General features: G+C 43.3%; 1 protein-coding gene across 5 annotated transcripts in view; it reads right to left on the bottom strand.

Moving 5' to 3' along the window:
* Positions 1 to 9,697, bottom strand: part of MBOAT1 (membrane bound glycerophospholipid O-acyltransferase 1) — a 42,421-nt gene extending 32,724 nt beyond the window's left edge. For 3 of the 5 annotated variants that reach the window (XR_014513374.1, XR_014513375.1, XM_083449524.1), the window contains exons 1-2: positions 9,529 to 9,691; positions 123 to 268 (exon numbers count right to left, since the gene is read on the bottom strand). Coding sequence is in view for 1 of the 5 variants with exons in the window: in XM_083449524.1 (XP_083305650.1) it covers positions 123 to 268; positions 9,529 to 9,618 (236 nt within the window). In the remaining 4 variants the exon portion in view is untranslated. Of the gene's footprint in view, positions 1 to 122; positions 269 to 9,528 lie in introns of all 5 variants that reach the window. The other 2 variants (XR_014513376.1, XM_083449525.1) reach the window with 2 other exon arrangements.
* Between the last annotated feature and the right edge of the window lie 11,460 nt (positions 9,698 to 21,157).

The following is a 21,157-nucleotide window of genomic DNA, read 5'->3' as shown; positions in this document are numbered from 1 at the left end:
AGGGGTTCCCATAGTTGCTCAACAGCATGCCTTAAAGCACGGAGAGCGTACATCTCTCTCCACGACTCCATGCATCATCACCTTAGTTGCAATTATTAGTTATTAAGATAGCAATTACTCACCAACCAAAGCAGAAAACAGCAAAATATACTCCAAATATGGTGGCAAATGCGTGACGAACAGCAGAGCTGGCATGGCTGGGACTTAAGTACAAGCGAAACCAAAAGGCGGCCAAGAGTGCAAAGAGCTGACAAGCAACAAAATTGACCTAAGGAAACATGAAAACAGATTGCAATTGACTTTTGTTTGTCAGAACTCTCCTCACCGCCAAGAAAGACCTCTTGGGTACAATCCTGGACAAGTTGTTGCATATTTTCCCCGCACAACTTAGCACTGCACTTTAAAGAATGGGTGCAGAATTTGGAGCTGCTTCCTCAAAAATATTCAAAAGACACCTAAAGCTCCCAGTAGGATATTTCAGAGAAAGAGGTTTCAGACCTTCCCATTTTACTTCAGGTGAAAGGAGCCTCTTCATAATTTGAGCTAGATCTGGGCTACATTACAGTGGTACCTTGGTTTACAACCATAATCCGTTCCGGAGGTACATTTGTAAACCAAAACAGGTTGTAACCCAAGGCGTGCTTTCGCCAATGGGGCCTCCAAAAAAATTGGTTCGTAATCCAAAAAAAATGGGTTGCAATCCAAAAAAAGGTTGCAAACCGGGACCGGCACTTCCAGGTTTGACGTGCTTATAATCCAAAACATACGAAAACCAAGTACCACTGTGGTTGAATCCAGATCTCAATGAAAAGAATGGAAAAGGAGTGGAACCATCATAGGCATGTCTTATCAGAAGTCAGTCTCACTGAGTTCAAGGGAGCTTTTCCCAGGGACTTATGAATAGGACCAGGTAAGTGAATGTGTGTGTGGTGGTTCATTATTAGTCTGGATCCAGCAAATTGTTTTCAGGGATACGCCCAGGGTGTTTTTTATATCTACACCAAAAAGTGTAAAATATGAATGTGACAGATGTGTGTCTTGTACTGGAACACTTGATTAGGTCCAGCTCCCTGTCAAGTATATACTCAGTGGTGGCAAATCCAGGTTTTTCTTGCATAATTCATTAAACTGCTCAGCGAGCAAGCCAACAGCAAAAGAAGTTTGCTATGGCTAGTTATCCATATCTCCTGCAGATGTTGTTTTTTAACTGGTACATTTAGGACAAAGCACATTCAGGCAAATGCACAAGCACACTTAATGAAAAACCTAATTTACCACATAGAATTGCTCCCTTTCAAGAATAAGAAAATGTCCAAAGGTGAAAATTTATTAACAGGAAAGCCTCAAAAGAGAATTACAAACAAGTTCCCAAGAAAGTTTGCAATTTAACAGAGAAGTCATGGAAATCAGAGAAATATACATGTGCATTGGGAAAAGGAAGAGTGTTGCTTGTAGGAACTTAAATGGCAAGGGAGAAAATTGGATAGTTCCCTAGATGCCTACAATGGAAATCAACAGAAGTACATTGTGGCTTCTTGTGAGACCAAAAACAGTAGAAGACAAACATTCATATTCCAAAGGAGCAGAATTTCCTGTAATGTGTGCATGTACACTTGCATACTTTCATGGCATACTTGATATGTCATGGTATACTTAATTTCTTCTATACATATAGAATACCAGTGGGACATGTTAAGCTAAACCCACTAAATGTTTACCATAGGAATACGCTAGGATGAGCTACTTCTGCTATCAAGGCGTTGTGATTCTTAAGTTGTCTACATAAAATGAAGCAGATTTCAGAAAAGGTTTCAAATCAGGACTGCCCCATCAAATGATATTGGCCTACAACTCCCCTTGCCTGGGACTGAAGGGAGTTAGAAACCATATCTGGCTTATAATAGTCTGCTGAAAGAAAGACAACATCCATATAAATACTGTAAGTTATTTTGTACAGCACATATGTGTTTGTTTGTTTTTAAAGCTGGGGTGTTATTTTAAAATGGAAAATTACAGTCCTCCAAGGAGGGCATAAAAATATGCACACACATTAGTTTGAAACAATTACACTTTGTAGTCATCTTTCTTAATTTCATGCATGAGCTCTCACACGGTAAATCAGACTGTGTTGTGGACTGAAGTCTTGCTTCCAGCAGTAAGTTCTGCTTCTCTCCCAATTTAAAAAACCTTCTGAGATCTGAACTCAAAAATTCAAAACAGATGTTCTTGGGGGATTACCATGATGAAGCAGCTGAAGGAATAATCACTAGCAGCCCTGGCAGAGAAACTGCAGAACAGATGACAGAGTCCTTAGTCAACAAAAAAAATAAAGAGGAAAATCCTTAGTCAACAACGGTGTGAAGAGGAGAAATGTTTAAAAGTAAATCTGAAGAATTAAGTGTTACAATGTATGTTTGTTGACTCTGATACCGTAATCGTTTCTACTCAGTTTTAGTTTTTTTTTTAATGACTGAATGAATGAGTGGCTTTGATCCAGATGCAATTTTATTTGCTTCTAAAAAAAGTCACACCGAGCTGCCATTTCTTTGAATGTCGCCCAAGAGTTTCTGAAGTGTTCGGCTAAGAGCAACAAAGTTCTGCCACTATTCCACAGGATGAAAATTGCAGAATGCAAGAAGAAGTATACATTTCCTACAAGGGAGACACAAAACTCTTGATTCCTGAGTACGCGAAAGCTGTCCAATAGTATGTGTGGGCTGCTCCTTCTGCTTCCTCTCTCTCAAGTTTTGGGAGTGCTTGCTCCAAATCAATTTCAGTTTGAGGTGTGCAGGTAGAGACTCATGACACTTGAACCCCAGAAAATCGGGATTCTAAAATGCACAGGAAGCTTCCATTAAAAGAGGAGGCTCCTTGCTTCACCCAACCATCCTCTAACTTGTGCAGGGCAATGAGAATGACAAGGAGGGGCAGAGTTAGCTATGCTCCTCCCCACAGCTCTCCACTCTCCCAGTCGCACAATTACACAGTGTCCGAATGCCTGAAGGAGACTCCAGCTTGGCCCAAAGTTTCTAGTTTCTGAAGTATCACACATTATTCAATATTAACCAACATACTGCCCCAGGAAAAGTGTTTTCCTGCAGGGGAGATGTTTTCATTTTGGCCCACAAACCGGCTCCAGTTCCCACCCCTGACTTATAGGAAGTGAATGGAGCATTTCTGCAGTTTCTGCAGCCTGCCCTTACTTTGCTTGTAGGCAATCTTGTTTGCGTTAACAACTGTTACTGCAATGTCATTGTGGTGTTTGGCACATAGCAACCAAAATAAACAGGAGGAAATGCATAGTATAATTTTATATAATGAATAATTTTAAATGAGAGACTAGAGATAAAAGGGGAGTTGTTTCAGAAACCCTATAATTTATACGCTGAAAATGATGGAATAGAGGATTATTTCTATGGTTATGACTTTATTTGATTGTGTAATGCCAGTATGGGTCAGAATGGAAACTTTCATGAAAGGATAATATTTGGTGTAGTGATTGATAAAACACGCGGCAAACTTGAAGCATCTAAGCACCAAACTTGTACATATAATGGAATTGTTTCTGTAAGAAAATATGTGGTATGGGAACAGCTCTGGGCTACTTCATGATGAAGGACTGAGGGGAGAAATGTGTTTGTTTTCTCACTAAATGAAAACTTTTTTTTTTCCTGGGCAAATAAGAAGGCAGCACCTTTTGGCAAACAAATGTTCAGTAAGCTTAGGCACAGACATGTTTGCATTCTGTTATGACAATACTGATAGGATTGTTATGAGTTTGTGGGTGCTAGACACTCCTAAATTCCTGAAACCAGCAGGTGTTAGAATTTAATCAAGGAGCCAGGTGTTAAAACTCTGGGTGTCAGACCCGTGTATGTATTAATCCAGACACGTGTGTATTAGGCTGTGTGCTAGACACTCCTAATAATTTAATTAAGCCAAGTGTTAAAGGATAATTAAGCTAGGCTAAACTTCCTGGGTTGAGTTGATAGCCTGGGAATGGGCCATTAAGAACAAAGGATCAAGGGACTCTGCATGAGATGGCAAATTGATGAGACCCCACCCTCCCTCAACAGATAAAGCCACAGTTTAGAGAGATTAGAGTGAGAGTTGCTGCAATGTGTCCTAGAGAGAAAGAGGCAAAGCATGATCTCTTCTTGAGCCCTGTCCTAAGCTGTGCCTAAGGAAGAAACAAGACCTTCTTGGAGTGCTGATACTATGAACCCCTCCAACATAAGCGTAGGTTGTATATATGTGTAAAAAAACACACACAAACAACTCCATATATAATAAAGACACCACAGCCTCCGGTGTGCCTCATTCCCAAAGGAAACATGGATCGTGGATGAGCCCCTGGAATCTCACGCCACTCGGATTGGGGTGGCCTGCAGCAGTATTGAACTAGACTTTGCCACTCTCCTTCCTGACAGTCAGGGTGGAGTTGCCAAGCCCTGTGGTGCATTCCAAAGGCAAAGCACTTGACCTTCAGAGGCAGTTAAAAATCTCTGTGCAACAGTCATGCTGCAGAGGTGGTTGAACTTGACTCTGCTTCCAGGAAGAAAGAAAGGAATGTCTGGGGGGAAAGTCAACAGGGTGAGAGTTATACCAATGAATATTTCTTTCAATCCATCCTGTTGACTTTTTTCAATGTCTGCATCATCCTATATTCTACATTCGCTTTACTCTTCTGCAGCGGCCCTTATTGAACTCAGTGATTAAAGAAAGGAGATGCAAATTCACAGAATTCATGTGAAATAAATTAAATTTGCCATGTATTTTGTTGGTACTATCTACAGAAGCATGGTTCCCATTTCTTGCATGGTTCATACATGCAAGTCATTCACAGTACGGCAATTCTAAAGGCTGCTAAGCACACATAGGTTATTGACCCCTTTAAGATATGGTGCTTACTGTTAGTGGTTGATTTCACTTAGATTCTATGTAGATTCTAATATTTATTTTATGTGTTTTTAGCATTTTAGAGTTTTATTCTGTAATCTGCCTTGGGACCCGTGGATAGTAAACATTCCAGAAATGTTTTTAATATACAGTGGTACCTCGGGTTACGTACTTAATTCGTTCTGGAGGTCTGTTCTTAACCTGAAACTGTTCTTAACCTGAAGCACCACTTTAGCTAATGGGACCTCCTGCTGCCGCCGTGCCGCCGTAGCACGATTTCTGTTCTCATCCTGAAGCAAAGTTGTTAACCTGAAGCACTATTTCTGGGTTAGCGGAGTCTGTAACCTGAAGCGTATGTAACCTGAGGTACCATTGTAAATGAATTCTAATTCCAGTGCACAACAAACTGCAGTAGCCTTATAACAAATAGTTTAAGAAGTGAATAAATTAAACTCTCCACCCCACATGAAATGAAAATCCTATTGGCCCCGCCCCTTTATTCAACAAATCCACCAGTAAACGTGTGAACATTACAAGGAATTGTTTTCAGAAAGAAGCTGACAAACATGCACCTTATTACCCAATTCCTCAAACCCCCCAAATCTTCCCTTCCCTTAGCTACATGCATATAGTTTCAACCTTCACTTAAGACAGGCAAACTAAACAACAAACAGAGATTCAGGTATATACGCACAGTTTTTCCCCTGTGATTGCAAAATTACATCATTATTATTTTCTTCCACACTAAGCGGATTGAACCAAATATCACACACAAATAATTTCTGTTTTCAGCTCCCTTTTTCTATTTAAGTTTTAAAAAGCAAGCAAACCTCAAACAGTAGACCCTGCAAAACTAAAACCAACTCATCCTTGTTCCAGAGAGTCCTTTTTTTGTGCTGCTTTTAAAACCTAGTACAATAAATCCTTTGCTGCCTGGTTTATCTCTCAGCACAATCTGTAAGTGGAGCCCATTTTCCCCCCAGTTAGTGGAACAAATAGTATCACCACCACAAGCTTCCTCATTGCTGAGAGAATACAGAAAGGGCAGCAAGTTCATGGCTGCCTCAGAAAAATCTAACAAGGAAAAACCAATCACATTTGCTGCCAGGAAAAGAGCAAGCCTCCCACGAGCCTTGAAAGAAAATATATCACCACTGAGATGCACATCCCATGTTATAGTTGTATTGCCCTCCCACTGCCACCCAAGTACATCTGGCACATGAGATTTTGTGCTACCACAATAATATGTTATTCTTATTCATTTCAAAAGTTCCTATCCCAACTATTTCTGCAAAGAGACTCTAACAAACAGTGATAAAAACAGAACAAAACAAACAGAATCACCTAAAAACACTTCAATATATACATTCAACAGGATCCACTTAACAAATTCCAGCAGCACTGAAACAATATGGAACTAAGCTAACAAAAAGTACACAACCAAAGGCCTTTTAAAAACTCCAAGTCTTCACCAACCGCCTGAAGCAGCATAGTGACAGGGCATTTCAATAAGGTGGGTGCCGCAAAACGCCTCTTAGTTAATACCAGACTTTGCTGCTGTGGCAAAGAGATGTCCAGCAGGGCCCCCAATGATTACTGTCATGTAAAGGATGAACATAAGTTTAGTGGCCTAGATTAAACCCAATCGCTCTAAACACTTGTATAACAATTCTGGGACAAATTGATCATGAGGGGGCCCAAAGTCAACAAACCAGCCTTGATATATAAAATACTATTAAGATATTTAGTTCAATACTTGCAGCAATAAAAGATTATTCTTCTCAAGACCTAACTTCTGTTGTACCGTTGGATTGTGGCATACCAGCCACCGTGTTAGCCAAGGTGAAACTATTGTGCCACACTCACACTAGTATGGACTATAGTACTAATGAAGGTATCCATGCCTCCGTGGTAAACTTTTGAGCTGAGGAGCAGGAAATAGTATAGTTCAAGTGAGTCAGGCAGGTTCAGTGGCGTAGCGTGGGGGGTGCAGGGGGTGCCGGCCGCACCGGGCGCAACATCTGGGGGGGCGCGTTCGCACTCGCAGCTCTCTGCCCCTACCTGGCTCCACGGGTTAGGGGGCGCAAATTACTTGCCTTGCCCCGAGTGCTGACAACCCACGCTACGCCACTGGGCAGGTTCTATAATCAAACCTACGGATATTTCTTTCTATAAGCACCACAAACTCTTCACTGCCACAGGTTGCCTACCCATGTGTTAACAGTGACATAGACAAGTGGTTTGTTTGATTTACCAAGTGCAGAAACAACACAGTAAACAACCGTATCTATATTACATCAAATTTGTCTTATTAGCTGAAATGTTTATAGCAAAGCAAACTGAATTAAGGCACGTGAAGAACTTTGGGCACTCTATTGCCAAAGCCAGCTCAAAAGTTACAATTCCTGGGAGTAAGCCTCACTCTGTGGGATTATGTCTGAGTGAATATAAATAAAATCAGACTCTAAAGCTGACATCCTGTCTGGCAAGAGTATTAATGACTACTCACTATTTCAGATCTGAATTCCTGAAATTAGATTCCAGTTCCACCAATGTTAAGGTGGAGACTTTACTGTCTTAAAAAAACAACCAACCTGTAAGCAGGTCAAGAGGAATTCAAGGAATGGACAAATAATAATAAAGACAAACGAAAACAAACTGATTCATGCATACACTTTGAAACTGTACTAGTGTTTTCTCAATCCAAAAGCCACTTGCTCAGCTGTAGCACTTCCGGCTGTTTTCTACACAGATGCTTAAGTTTTTTTGGGGTTTTTTTTTAAACAGTTTGTGAACTGCAGCTTTAAGGAGACCTTATATACAAAGGCAAAGTGCTTATGCACATCTACCTGGGAATAAACCCTCTTCCATAGCAGTGGGACTGATTTCAGTGCCAACCCAATATTTCGCTGTCTGAGGACATGATCCACCACCCCAAATGCCACTAACAGAAGCAACCCCAACTGGCAGTTCAGTCTTACTTCAACGTTGGTGACAGGACAGCACCCTCTCCCACACCTAACTAGCAGGCAGATTTGCACAGCTCTGTACTCCAACATCTTGCTTGCTGTCACCCACTCACCGCCCACCAGCACCTGTGTCCTGAGGCAGCAGTCACGTTCTGCCTAACAGTAGGGATGGCTCTGCTTAATAAGCACATCTTAATCAAGGATCCGCATGCACAATGGGAAGGAGGTGATTTTCAGGAATGAGAAGTGTCCCTGCAATGCATCTAAACCTTGACAGTGTTAAGTTGTGGGTTAACATATCAGACGACACAGCAATTCTTCAAACAGCTCTTGTTTATTCACAGGCCAGAACAGAACTGAACTGAAGGGTTCAGTCAGCCTGCTTATATAGAGCTCCAGTACAACGTAACTGTAACAATTTTCTAAAACTATCCAATCACTGAATGTCACTTTCGATCCCTTATTTGCATAACTATCTACAGTATCCCCCTGCTGGCCCAGGGTGAGAACTTCAGTACATAACACCCAGCATGTCCTCCTAACCTAACCCATAAGATGATGGCTCCATACAAGGGACAGGTGATATTATGGTTGTCAGCCTCATCTATGCACATGGTGCTTCACAGAGCAACAAGACAAATCTCTGGCGCACGGAGCTCACATTCTGAACATATAACAAAGGGAAGGGCAGGTTGTAGAAGCAGGGAAGGAAGGTGGCGTGATGTAAACATAAGAAGAAAGCATCTTCATTTCAAAGACGGGCTTAGTTTCAATTTAGTTGCCACAGGAAACCTTCCACAACAATACTTTCTTTTTTTGGTTGCTACTTCCTGTTCATTTAGGCTGCTGCTTCCTGCACATGTAAGCATCAAGGGCACACTGCATCACTTGCACCTAGTGACTGAGATTAAGTGCTAGTCAAACAACACACCCCATCAAGCTTTCTTACACAGCCTAGTATCTGTCAAGTTTTTCCAACGGTGACCCATCTTTAATACCACATTAGGAAGAAAAAAAATCACAAGAACAGGCAAGTCTCACAGGTCTCCTGACTTTAAGCGCCTGTCTTCTGGGAGAGGCACTTGACAAGCGGTACACCTAATGACAGAAAATTGGAAGAGTTTTTGCAAATCAACCAAACCCAACTCTTCCTGCTTTATCATTTAAGCAGGGGGGGGGGGGCGAGTGTAAAAAAGCTAAGGTAAATCGGTGCCATAGATATGACTCACCTTAGGTTTACCTGTGACTCACTTTGGGGTCCCAACCCATTCGATGAAACCCAATACATTATCGCCATAAGGCATACCGATTGCTACTATGCAAATAAAGCCACAGTTCTGAAACCCGAGCCTTTCCAAGCTATTGCGGGTGCAATCCTACGCTCTCTTATTTGGAAATAAACCCCGTTAAGCTCAGCAGGAGTAAACATGCTCAAAGACTGGGCTTTTCGTTCTTTATCATTGTCCCACAGAAAATCACCCTTCCGTAGACGGGGAAGAAAAAACAACAAACGCGATCAATAGGGAGGAAAAAAGTCCTGTTCGGTCAATTTCTCTTTTGAATGAAAAACAACCACCCGGATTTCCACCACGTGCCACAATCCCCAAGAATCGCGAGCTGCTCCTTTGCCTGCTTGCAAACTTCTCCGCGTTCCCCTCACCTGGTCCAGCGGGATGCCCAAAAAGTCACTCAGCGGGTGCAAAAGGGTGGACCCCGTGGTCCTATAAGGGATCCGGGCCGCCTCTGCCATCGCGCATCCCGGCTCGCCTGCAGCCTCTTCCCTCCCTCCGGCGCCCCGCCTGCCCTCGCCCGCGGCACTGGCGCCCTGCGCTCCCTCCCTCCCCGGGCGCAGACACCCATCCCAGACACGTGCGCCTCGGGCCAATGCAGGCGCTGGCGGGCCAAGGCTCCGCCTTTCGCGCGGCCTCTTCCTCTTCTTCCCGGTCTGCCGCGAAAACAGACGCTCTCGCCCGAGGAGGGGAGAAGAAGAAGAAGAAGAAGACGGGGACTGGGCGGCCGGGCGGGGCTCTGGCTCCTTCCCAGCCCCTCGAGCCCGGCGCTCGCCTTGCTCCTCGGGCCGCGCCCGGCTGGCTGGAGCTGGGCGGGCGCCGCCGCCGCCTTTGCGCAGCACAAGGCGTTCCTCTTCTCTGTCCCTTGTCGGTCTCGCTGCGAGGCAGAACCTGTTTTGCTTGCCAGGGGCTGCTTTCGACGCTGAATCCTTCGAGGGCTGCCCTCGAACTCTCAGTCAGCCCTCCAGATCCGTCTCAGGCGGCTTGGTGGCGCTTTGGCACTCTTCGCATGCTCCAAAGCAACGTCCTCCTCCTCGCTTTGGTTTTGGAGGAGCCCTGCTGGACCAGACTAAAAGCCCGTTCAGGCCAGCATCCTTTTGCCGTGGTGGCCAAGCAGGTGCCTATGGGATGCCATGGGGGGGGGAGTAGGGGGACAGTTGCCCCCCCCCATTAAGTAAATTAATAAAAATAGGTTCTGCTCCCAATAACATAAAACCTGACACCCCCCCCCCCATATAAATCCAGGCTATGCCCCGTGTGATGCTCACAAGCAGGGAATTTGCTCAGTAGCTTTCTCCAGACTTGGGAGTCTCTCAGTATGCAGAGGCATACTGCCTCCAACAGTAGAACTAGAATATAGCCATCGTGGCTAGTAGCCATTGACAGTTTAATCCTCCACAACAACAACAACAACAACAATTTATTATTTATACCCCATCCATCTGGCTGGGTTTCCCCAGCTACTCTGTGTGGCTTCCAACAAAATATTCAAAATGCTGTACGATAAATCATATTCAAACATTAAAAACTTCCCTAAACAGGGCTGCCATGAATTTGTCTAACTTTTTTAAGGCCATCCAAGTTGGTGGCCATAACTACAATAGTATTGCATTGTTGGAAGGGGCCTTAAGGGTCATCTAGTCTAACCCCCTTACAATGCAGGAATCTCCCTACAATGCAGGAATCTCAACTAAAGCATCCATGACAGATGGCCATTGCAACTTCTGCTTAAAAACAAATTCCATAGTTTAACTATGCACTATGTGAAGAAGTACTGAATTTCCCAACATTCACGTTCATTGGAGGGCCCTGAGTTTTCGTTTTATGAAAAAGGAAGAAAAACTTTTTCTTATTCCTATCTCTGCACCCCATGTTTAAATCTGTACACTTCTGTCACGCCCTCCCCCTTGCTTGCTTTCTTTTCTTAATTAAAATCCTCAAATTTTGTAACCTTTCCTGTTGGAGGATGTTTCTTCATACAGTTATTTCCTCATAGTTGTTATTTTCAGTCTGTGTGTCTGAGAATAAGTTGCAGAGTTAAGGTTTGGCAAGGCTTGGGTCCAGGTCAAACCTTAGTTCTCATCCCTCGTGCGTCAAATAATAGTAAACAGGATCTCTCAGCATGTGCAAAGTATTTCTGTCTCTCCACTAAACAGCCACACTGCTGGGATCTCTCGCACCACCCACTCCACTAAGAAGACTGGGCTTCTAGACACACTTGAACTTCAGCCCCTTTTATTGCAGACTTTGAAATTTTATTTTAAAGGTTAAAGTGGCAACTGCAAGAGAAGGCCTCCTCCCAGTTCTGTCACTTTGGCTTCTCTGTTAGGCTTCTCGTCTCACTCCAGTTCTGTACAAAGCAGAATTGTAATTTAATTTAATGTCAGCTTTTGCTGGAAGCTGTCAGGCAGAATAATTCTGTCCCACCCCCCTCAGGATGATTCCAGTTTGCAAAACCTGAAGGCAGAAAGGGTTCTATTGACAACAACGTTGACGGGGTGCCCAGTGACATGCCCTCTTGACTCCTGCCCTTTGTAGCTGACCAAAGCTAGCTAGGGTTTCTCAGACTATCTCAGCTTCATAGAATATATAGTGGAAGTTCATATTACACAAAAAAACAGATTCATTAGGTTCAAGGCAGCTTACAATACAAGAGTTCTGCTTTGATGCCAAGTCAATTCAGTAAGGAAGTGGAGTGGGATTTCTTGCAGATGCAAACCTGGAGGCTAAGCATGTTTGATTACTTAACATACTCTTAATAATGCTTTTTGTTTGTTTGTTCCTCAAGATGTACTGTTAACATTTTTTTTAACTGCAAAACTGTTGTCTTAAAACAAATTATTTGCTTGGTATAGTTACTATTACAAATATAAGATAAACTGAGCCTCTTTGGCTTGCCAGTTGGAAGGTCAGTGTTTCGAATCCCCGGAACGGGGTGAGTTCCCATTGCTCTGTCCCAGCTTCTGCCAACCTAGTAATTCAAAAGCACACCAGTGCAAGTAGATAACTAGGTACTTAAATAGGTACTTAACCGTCCAGGGGTCCTTTACCTTTTTACCTTATTACAAATATATGTAAACTTCTTGTTCCTTTATTTAGTATACATTTCCTTATTATTCCTTTTATATGTTTTCTCTTATTTAATTTGCTTCTTAATTTTCAGTGGCATGCTGCCATATGTGTAATTTCATTGACCCATAAAAATTTGTTTGTTTGTTTTCAAAAGAGTGCATTTTTTGAATGTATATTCCAAGGTGGATTGGCCAAGAGGAAATGTGGCTTTGGGACTACAAAAAGTTACTCATCCCACATGTCAAAGCCATCCTTCAGATTGCATCTGAAAATACACTGTAAGCCTGTGCAAATCTTTCAGCAAAGGCAAAATATATTCATTACGGCACAAGGCTGTTAATAATCAGGCTGTTGAACCACCTGGAACTTTCTGAATGCCTTTTAAACATGGCCTGTTTACAATAACCTGACCTGCACATTGTCCAAGTGTATATAACTAGCGAGGTCATTCTTCTTCTTCTGAAGAAGAGTTTGGATTTGATATCCCGCTTTGTCACTTCCCAAAGGAGTCTCCAAGCGGCTAACATTCTCCTTTCCCTTCCTCCCCCACAACAAACACTCTGTGAGGTGAGCGGGGCTAAGAGACTTCAAAGAAGTGTGATTGGCCCAAGGTCACCCAGCAGCTGCATGTGGAGGAGCGGTGACGCGAACCCGGTTCCCCAGATTACAAATCTACCACTCTTAACCACTACACCACAGTGGCTCTCTGGGGACCAGCTGCCACACCAAACAACTCAGACTTGGTGAAAAGTGATTTGTGCCGTGGATGGCACTTGTGAAAGGATGGATCTAAAACGGGGGTAGCTGAGGTGGTACCCTCTAGGTGTTGCAGGATGCGTAACTCCTATCAGACCGGTCAGTCTGCTCTATGGTCAGGGAGGATGAAAGCTGGAGTTCGGTGCCATTTGGAGAGAGTCCTGTGTCTACCTGTGACCAAAGAGTATACCCATGCTGCAAACCTGATCCTTACAGGGCAAGACAACCTCTGTTACTGTCGTCATCAGTTTACCTGGATTAAGCTTTGTGGTATTAACTTTCATCCATCCTCATTATGGGCTTCAGGCACTTGTTAGTACTTGTTCATTTGGATCCAGTGAAAAGCAGAAACAGCCTGCATACACACTATACTTTTAAAGGACATTTCCTTCCTCAAAGAATTCTAGACACTGTAGTTTGTTAAGGTTGGTGGGGAGTATAACTCTTGAGAACGTGAATGGGTAAACTCTTGAGGGGTGAACTACAGTCTCTAGAATTACTTGAGGCAATGTGTGTGTGTGCGCGCACACACACTTTATGGTGTGTACAAAACCTCGGAGTTCCGAGTCACATTACCTCATACCTCTGGAGTCCTCCAATATATACATAAATGCATGTACTCAGACTGCTTAAAAAAAAAGAAAAGAAAAACAGATGAGAATACAAAAACAAGTGGGGCCCTGTAACAAAATGTTGCAGTGTTAAATTCTTCCATTCAGATCAGAACTCCATTCTCTCCTTGCTTCTTACTCTCCCTTCCCCAACTGCGTCGGCATTCCAAATTATCATGTATCAACTCATGCTACGTGAAGTGATTCGCAGGTGTTTTCACCTGACAACTGTAACGTGTATGCCCTGGGCCTTTGAATGTTTTTCTAAAGGTGTTCTGAGCAATTTGCTTCTGAAAGAGCAATTGCTTTCTGAATGTATCTGAATGTATTCTAAAGCAATAACGATTGACTCAATTGCACTTTTATAAATTGTAAAAGCTCCTTTACACAGGTGTGTGTTGTGTTGCATGTGTCTCTCTGTATGTGTATCTCTTTTTTAGGGGGAATCACCTGTGAAGCTATGACCCCTGCTGGTGGATGTGTAGAACATCTATACGTTTGTTTCAAAATTTAAAATGGAAGCTATCAATGTGCCCTAAGTGGATTGAGAGATGACTGCTTCTTGAATAGGGTAGTTGTTACATTTTAAGACAAATGGCCAAACAACTACTTTCCCTCCCACACCACTGAACTTCTTTTAAATTTTACACACACACACACACACAAAAATATGAGTACAGTGGTACCTCGGGTTAAGTACTTAATTCGTTCCGGAGGTCCGTTCTTAACCTGAAACTGTTCTTAACCTGAGGCACCACTTTAATGGGGCCTCCCACTGCTGCCACACCACTGGAGCACAATTTCTGTTCTCATCCTGAAGCAAAGTTCTTAACCTGAGGTACTATTTCTGGGTTAGCGGAGTCTGTAACCTAAAGCGTCTGTAACCTGAAGTGTATGTAAGCCGAGGCACCACTGTAGTAGTTTACAGCACTATTTAACTTTTTTTGGGAGCAAAATAAACTAATCTACCAGTGAAAGCAACTGTCCTTTTCATCAAATTAATCATTACACTTCCTGCAGTTTTGCACACTCAAACCACACCAATCAAAGATGATTCTTTAGGACAGGAATGGTTAAAATCTTTTTGTCTGAGGGCCACATTGACCAATGGTCCATCTTCCAGGGGCCACATGTAAAAGTAGAACATGGCCTAATAGTAGAAGGGGACACTGCCAGCAATTAATGTTTTAAAAAAGGAAACATTTGGGTGGGGTGCCACAAAGCACTTTGGGCTGCACAGAATCACATCTGGGGAATTGTGGAAATGGTGTGGGGGGGAGAAATTACTTGTTTTAAAATGGGCAAACTTTGGGGGGCTTTGAGGTAGCACAAAAACTTTGGGCATCACAGTATTGCAGCAGGGAACTTATAAAGCGGTTGGTAACCAAGTGTATGTGTAGACAGACTGACAGACAGGCAGAAAGACAGACAGACAGACAGACAGACAGCTCTCTCTCTCTCTCTCGCTCGCTCTCTCTCACACGCACACACACACACACACACAGGCAAAAAAGGTTTTTGGCATCTTGACATCCCATATGGAGACAGAAGCAGTCAGAACGAAATTACATTTATTCCTCCCCCGCTGCACGCTTTTAAAGACAAATTGGGGGGGAGGGTCTTAAGGCATCACAAATTCTTGGGATGGGGGCTGCATGAAGTTCTGGGGCCACAGGTTAGCCACCTCTCCTCTAGAAGCATCTTGCATTTCTGGAAGCAGTTTCCTGGGTTGTTGTTTTTCCAGCCCCTTTGCTGTAACAGAGCACTTGTTTTATAAAGTTTCATAGGTCTTTTTTGTTATCATTTGCATTGGGGCAGGAGAGCCGCTCACCGAAATTGGTTTCTTTGCTTTATCTTATATTTGAAAAAGGCCACTCTTTCCTCCCCTGTGTGCCATTCACTACAACAGAACTTAAAAAAAAAAAATTCCCTTCTGTAGTGTCAATAACAAAGCAATATGGGCCCTTTTTAAAAAAAGCAAAAGAGGATTGTATAAACATGAATGTGGAATGACGATCAGAAGAATTTTTACAGCCTCTGTTTTGAAACCATGGGGTTATCACTGTGTGAAAGTGATAATGAACTGGATCTGTGCGTTTTGTTTTGTTTTTTAGTTTGTCTTTGCTGTGTGTTGGGCAAAGACTAGAGAGACCTGGATTTAAATCCACACTCAGCTATTAAGCTACGTGGGTGACTTAGGAATGGTTGGAATTGTTTATCCTAGTCTACCTCATAGGGTTATTGTGAAGATAAATGGGGTTGTGGAAGAGAACCACGTACATTGCCAAATGCTCCTTAGTACCTATCATCTGAGTTGTAGCATCCTTGTGTGGGGTTTGTTTACGGGTAGTGGTGTACTGGGGCTTGCGACATATCCCATAATGTGTCATGGTCATTGTATTCCTTTGCAAAGCCTTCCATCACTTAGGGTATTTTAGGGACCTCCTGAAGCCTCTCATCCCAGTGCAATCATTGAGATCATCTGCAGGAGCAGTTGGGCATGCCCTGAGCTGGTGAGACTCATCTGACCGTAAGCCTTTAGTGTCATCGGTCCAGCCAGTGGCATGTGGTGAAATTTTTGTAGGGGAACAGTTAGGGCCAGAGGCTCCCGCTTATGAGGGCGATGTTGTATGTCTGAGCATTGCGCCTTCCTCCCTAAGCTGGGCAGAAGCTTCCTAGGCTTTGCAAAAGAGTTGCCAGGGGAACATTTAGGGAACTAGGATAGTCCCCCCTAGTCCACTGACTGCAGACCCCTGGGCCCAGTCCAGTGGGATGCTCTGCCAATAGAGATTTAGCAGCACCTTCTGTGTTAACCTTTGAACACCTGCTGAAAGCTTTGCTGCTAAGCTTATGCAGGCAATTAAGAAAACATCTTTCTGTAATGGTTGATGATCTCAAATTTAAATTGGTATTGATGTCTTCTGTGATATAGCCATATACAGTGCTTTTTTCTGGGGGGGGGGGGACGACACAGGGGCATGCATTCCCCTAAACTTTTGGTGAATCTTTGTACTTGTGTCCATTTACTGTATTTATTTCCTCATTTTGAACTATAAAACGGTGGTTTTCTTGAGTCAAAATGAGAGTACCCCTAAACATATATAAATCTGTTTATAAATAGATGGTGATACATTTCTCTCTGTTGAACAAAATGGGAAGGGATTTCCTTCTGCTGGTTCTGATGTCAGTGTAAAGTTGCACCATCAACAGGGTGTGGCCTGAGTGAGGACAGGGCATTAAATGTGTCCTATGCTGGGACTCTAGGGACGCAGGTGGCACTGTGGGTTAAACCACAGAGCCTAGGACTTGATGATCAGAAGGTCGGCAGTTCGAATCCCTGTGAGCTCCCGTTCCTCGGTCCCTGCTCCTGCCAACCTAGCAGTTCGAAAGCACGTTAAAGTACAAGTAGGCGGGAAGGTAAATGGCATTTCCGTGCGCTGCTCTGGTTTGCCAGAAGCGGCTTAGTCATGCTGGCCACATGACCCGGAAGCTGTACGCCGGCTCCCTCAGCCAATAAAGCGAGATGAATGCCACAACCCCAGAGTCGGTCACGACTGGACCTAATGGTCAGGGGTCCCTTTACTTTACCTTTCTGCTGGGACCCCACCCTCTGGTTTACAACACCATCCTGCTACTGAATTATCAGCAGTTCAGCAGCTATATGGGTAGACTGTTGTGTAGGCATACCTAGGAAGCTGAATCCCATGTAGTACAGCAGTGGTATTTCTGCCACAGCCAATAGGCAAAGGTGAAGGTGAAGGATGCCTGGATGGTTAAGTCCATTTAAAGGTGACTATGGGGTGTGGCGCTCATCTCGCTTTCAGACTGAGGGAGCTGGTGTTTGTCCACAGATAGCTTTCTAGGTCATGTGACCAGCATGACTAAAATGGTTCTAGTGCAATGGGACACCGTGACGAGTGCCAGAGTGCATGGAAAAGAGGTTTACCTTCCCGCTGCAGCAGTACCTATTTACCTATTTGCACTGGTGCGCTTTCGAACTGTTAGGTTGGCAGAAGGTGGCACAGAGCAATGGGAGCTCCCTCCCGGATTTGAACCACCAACCTTCTGATCAGCAAGCCCAAGAGGCTCAGTGGTTTAGACCACAGCGCCACCCACATCCCTTGCCGCAGCCAATAGTGCACATCATCAATATAGGATAACAGACTTATTTGTAAGTCAGTGTGGTTTCCTAATTAGATTTGAACAACTGTTTATGAACTACAAAGAGGCATCAATAGGAAATTTGATTTAGCTCAATAATTTAAATAGGCCTTTGTTCCCTCGCTGATTTCAGTTGTCTTGATTTAAATCAACCCACTTTGCTTTCGGTATGTATTGTTTTCAGTTTCTTATAAGCTACATTGGAGAAGTTAAGTCAAAAAGTAAATGACCAATATTTCAATTAAATAAATGTGGCAAACTTTTCAATTTCAGGAAATACGCCCAAAGTTGCACAAGGGAAATCCATTTGCAAAAGCTAAAGAAATAGTTAGCTGATAAAAGTCTTACCAGAAATAGGAAGCCAGTGCTTAACAGGAAGTCAATAGCCCTTCCACATTCAAGGAGAAAAGAATAAAAATTGAAAGGGAATAACCCACTTTTATAGTAACAGATGGACTAGTGCCTTTGCCAAAAGTAGGATTGAGGGTTTTTTTTCTTAATCCCAGTTTAATTTGTACATACATTCCAGTTAACCTACATTCCATTTGTTAGATAGGAAGCTGCAAATTTGCTTTAGTGACATCCTATACAGTTTCTTTCTGCAGAAACTAGCAAAAAGGAGAATTCAAAATGAGCTCTATTATTTATTTCATATGTTCATATTTTTTTTTTACTGTAAATCTTAAGGTGATTTACAGTATTAAAAAAAATACAGTGTAGATATCAAAAATTACAAAAGGAAATTAATATTACAATAAGGCCTTATAGAACAATAAAAACAAACCCCAGTCTCCCCAACACTTCAGTATAATCACCATTAATCATTCTGGCTTGATAGATAATATCTTGAGGAAATGCTGTTGACCGGTGCTCTTAAAATACATTCTTTGCTGCTTTAAAAGACATTGTTTAGGCTACAAATGTGCTATGGATATACATCACACACAATGCCTGAAGAAGAGTTCTGTGAAATTCTCTAAGATTTTCTCAAGATTATTATTTATAAAATACCTCAACGTACATCTTACAAAGAAACATAAGTAAACAAGGCAGGTCACAAGGAACTTACAGTGTAAATGAGAATCATGGAAGTAATAACAGAGGGAATAAAAGGCAACAAATTCCCAAAAGAAGGGAAGACTGGAAACTGAGTAAACGGTAGCATAGAATCAATGTGACAAACAAAATTACACTTATTTGAACTAAGTGTGAGTGGTAGAGCAACATATGGTGAGCAGGCATCTATTTGTACAACAGGGCTTCTCCTCCTTTTCCTACCTCCTTCAGCCTCCCATGTGCCCCCTAAATCTGCTCTAGGGGGTTGAGGAAACCTCCAGAGCAGACTTTCTGGGCATGTCAGGGATTTAGGAAGAAAGGGCGCTTCTTTATGCTGAGTCAGACCATTGGTCCACCTAGCTCACTAATGTCCACCTTCATTGGTTGCAGCTTTCCAGGATTTTAGACCAAAGACTCCCCAAGGCCTACCCAGAGATGCCAGGGATTAAATATGGGACCTGAACACATAGCAGATGGTCTATTATCCCCGAGTCATGGCATCCCCCTTTCCCACTGTGCAACCCTGGATGTTGACCTATGGCTTTGATCAAATGTTTTGAAAAGATCTGAAGGCTGAGAGAGAGAGATTGTAATAATGAAGACTTTTATCCAAGGGGCAGAGAGGGAGAAGCTGTGATCTGGGGGCAGGTTGGGTGGGAGAAGCAGAGGCAGAGAGGCAGGAGAGAGAGAAAAACAAAGCCAGAGTTTCAGGGCTGGTCAAAAGGAGGGGTGGCAATGCTGTCATTTCATAAAGTAAAGGTAAAGGAACCCCTGACCATTAGGTCCAGTCATGGCCGACTCTGGGGTTGCAGCACTCATCTCGCTTTATTGGCCGAGGGAGCCAGCGTACAGCTTCCGGGTCATGTGGCCAGCATGACTAAGCCGCTTCTGGCGAACCAGAACAGCGCAGGGAAACGCCGTTTACCTTCCCACCGGAGCAGTACCTTTTTTATCTACTTGCACTTTGAGGTGCTTTCGAACTGTTAGGTTGGCAGGAGCAGGGACAGAGCAATGGTAGCTCACCCCGTCGTGGAGATTCAAACCACCGACCTTCTGATTGGCAAGTGGCTCTGTGATTTAACCCACAGCGCCAACCGCATCCCTCATTTCTCTCTCATTTTGTCTCTCATTTCATAGAGAGTCTAATAAAGGAGAGGACAGTTGCTTAGGAAAGATATGTAGTTCAGTTTTAGACATGCGAGTTAGGATAGTTGATCTAGGGTTTCTAGGCTTCAGGCTGAATCCCAGGCCTATGATTGGTTTGAGGAATCTGAAAAGCCTTAGCAGGAGATGGAGAAGTTAAGCAAGCAAAATCAAAAGGGATTAATCAATTAGCAATAGTTCTAATTACTATTCAGCTTGACCTGTTCAATGCAGTATTCTCCAGATTTCCAAATTCAATGCAAAGGAATATGGTCACAACACTTTTTCTCTGTACAAAATGCCTATGGAAGAACATTCAGGATAAAATGAAAATAACTTATATTACAATGGACAGAAAAGAAGAGGTGCACATCATGTGGGAAAGTAGATTCTGGAATGTAAAAGGGTATGTTCGAACAATATTTGTTTATAATTAAAACAACAACCGCTGTCATTTGGAACACTTCTTGTCTAGGGTAAATAATTGCATATCTGTTTCAAAGGATCATAGAATTGTAGAGTTGGAAAGCACACACCAAGGGTCATCTAGTCCAACCCCCTAGCAATGCAGCAACGGAAACAAAAGTTACTAGGCTACATTCATTCATAACACCTGGCAAGTCTAGACAAGACTTATTTACAAGACTGTCATATACATATAATGTCTGATTGAGATCCCTGAGTTCAATGGGACTCAGTCTCAGATACTTGGCTACTACCGCCGATCAAACTTATTCGAAGCACTGTATGTCTCACTGAAATCAGTGCTTACTTCTGCAAAAAAAAGTCTAAGACCGCGCTATAAAATGTAATTTCTGACGAGTTCTGAGTTCTCCCATTCACTCACTTGTGAGACCAATTTCGCTGGCCTTCAGCCAGGCACCTGCGGGCTTTCCCTGCCTTTTCCAAGCTCGGGAACGCGCGCAGCTCCGCGCCAGGAGAAGCAGGGGGAGGAGGAGGGAAAGCAGTCAGCCCGGCGTACGGAATCCCAGCCGCTCAGAAGGGAATCCCCCGAAGCCGCAGCCAATGGACAAGCACTATGCAAAACAGGGCAACCCCGCGCCTCGGCAGCCCAATGAGGAGCCGGCAAAGTCCCGAAGTCCCTCGCGATTGGAAGGCCCGGCCGAAAGAGCAAACCAATGAGACGGCGCTGCAGGCTCGGCGTGGCGAGGGGGCCTGGCTATGCAAATCCGATTTGAAA

This window comes from Podarcis tiliguerta (genome assembly GCF_965153285.1).
Source record: "Podarcis tiliguerta genome assembly, chromosome: 7".
NCBI lineage: Eukaryota > Metazoa > Chordata > Lepidosauria > Squamata > Lacertidae > Podarcis > Podarcis tiliguerta.
The sequence above is the reverse complement of the archived record's forward strand: the minus strand, read 5'-3'. Positions and strand labels throughout refer to the sequence as shown.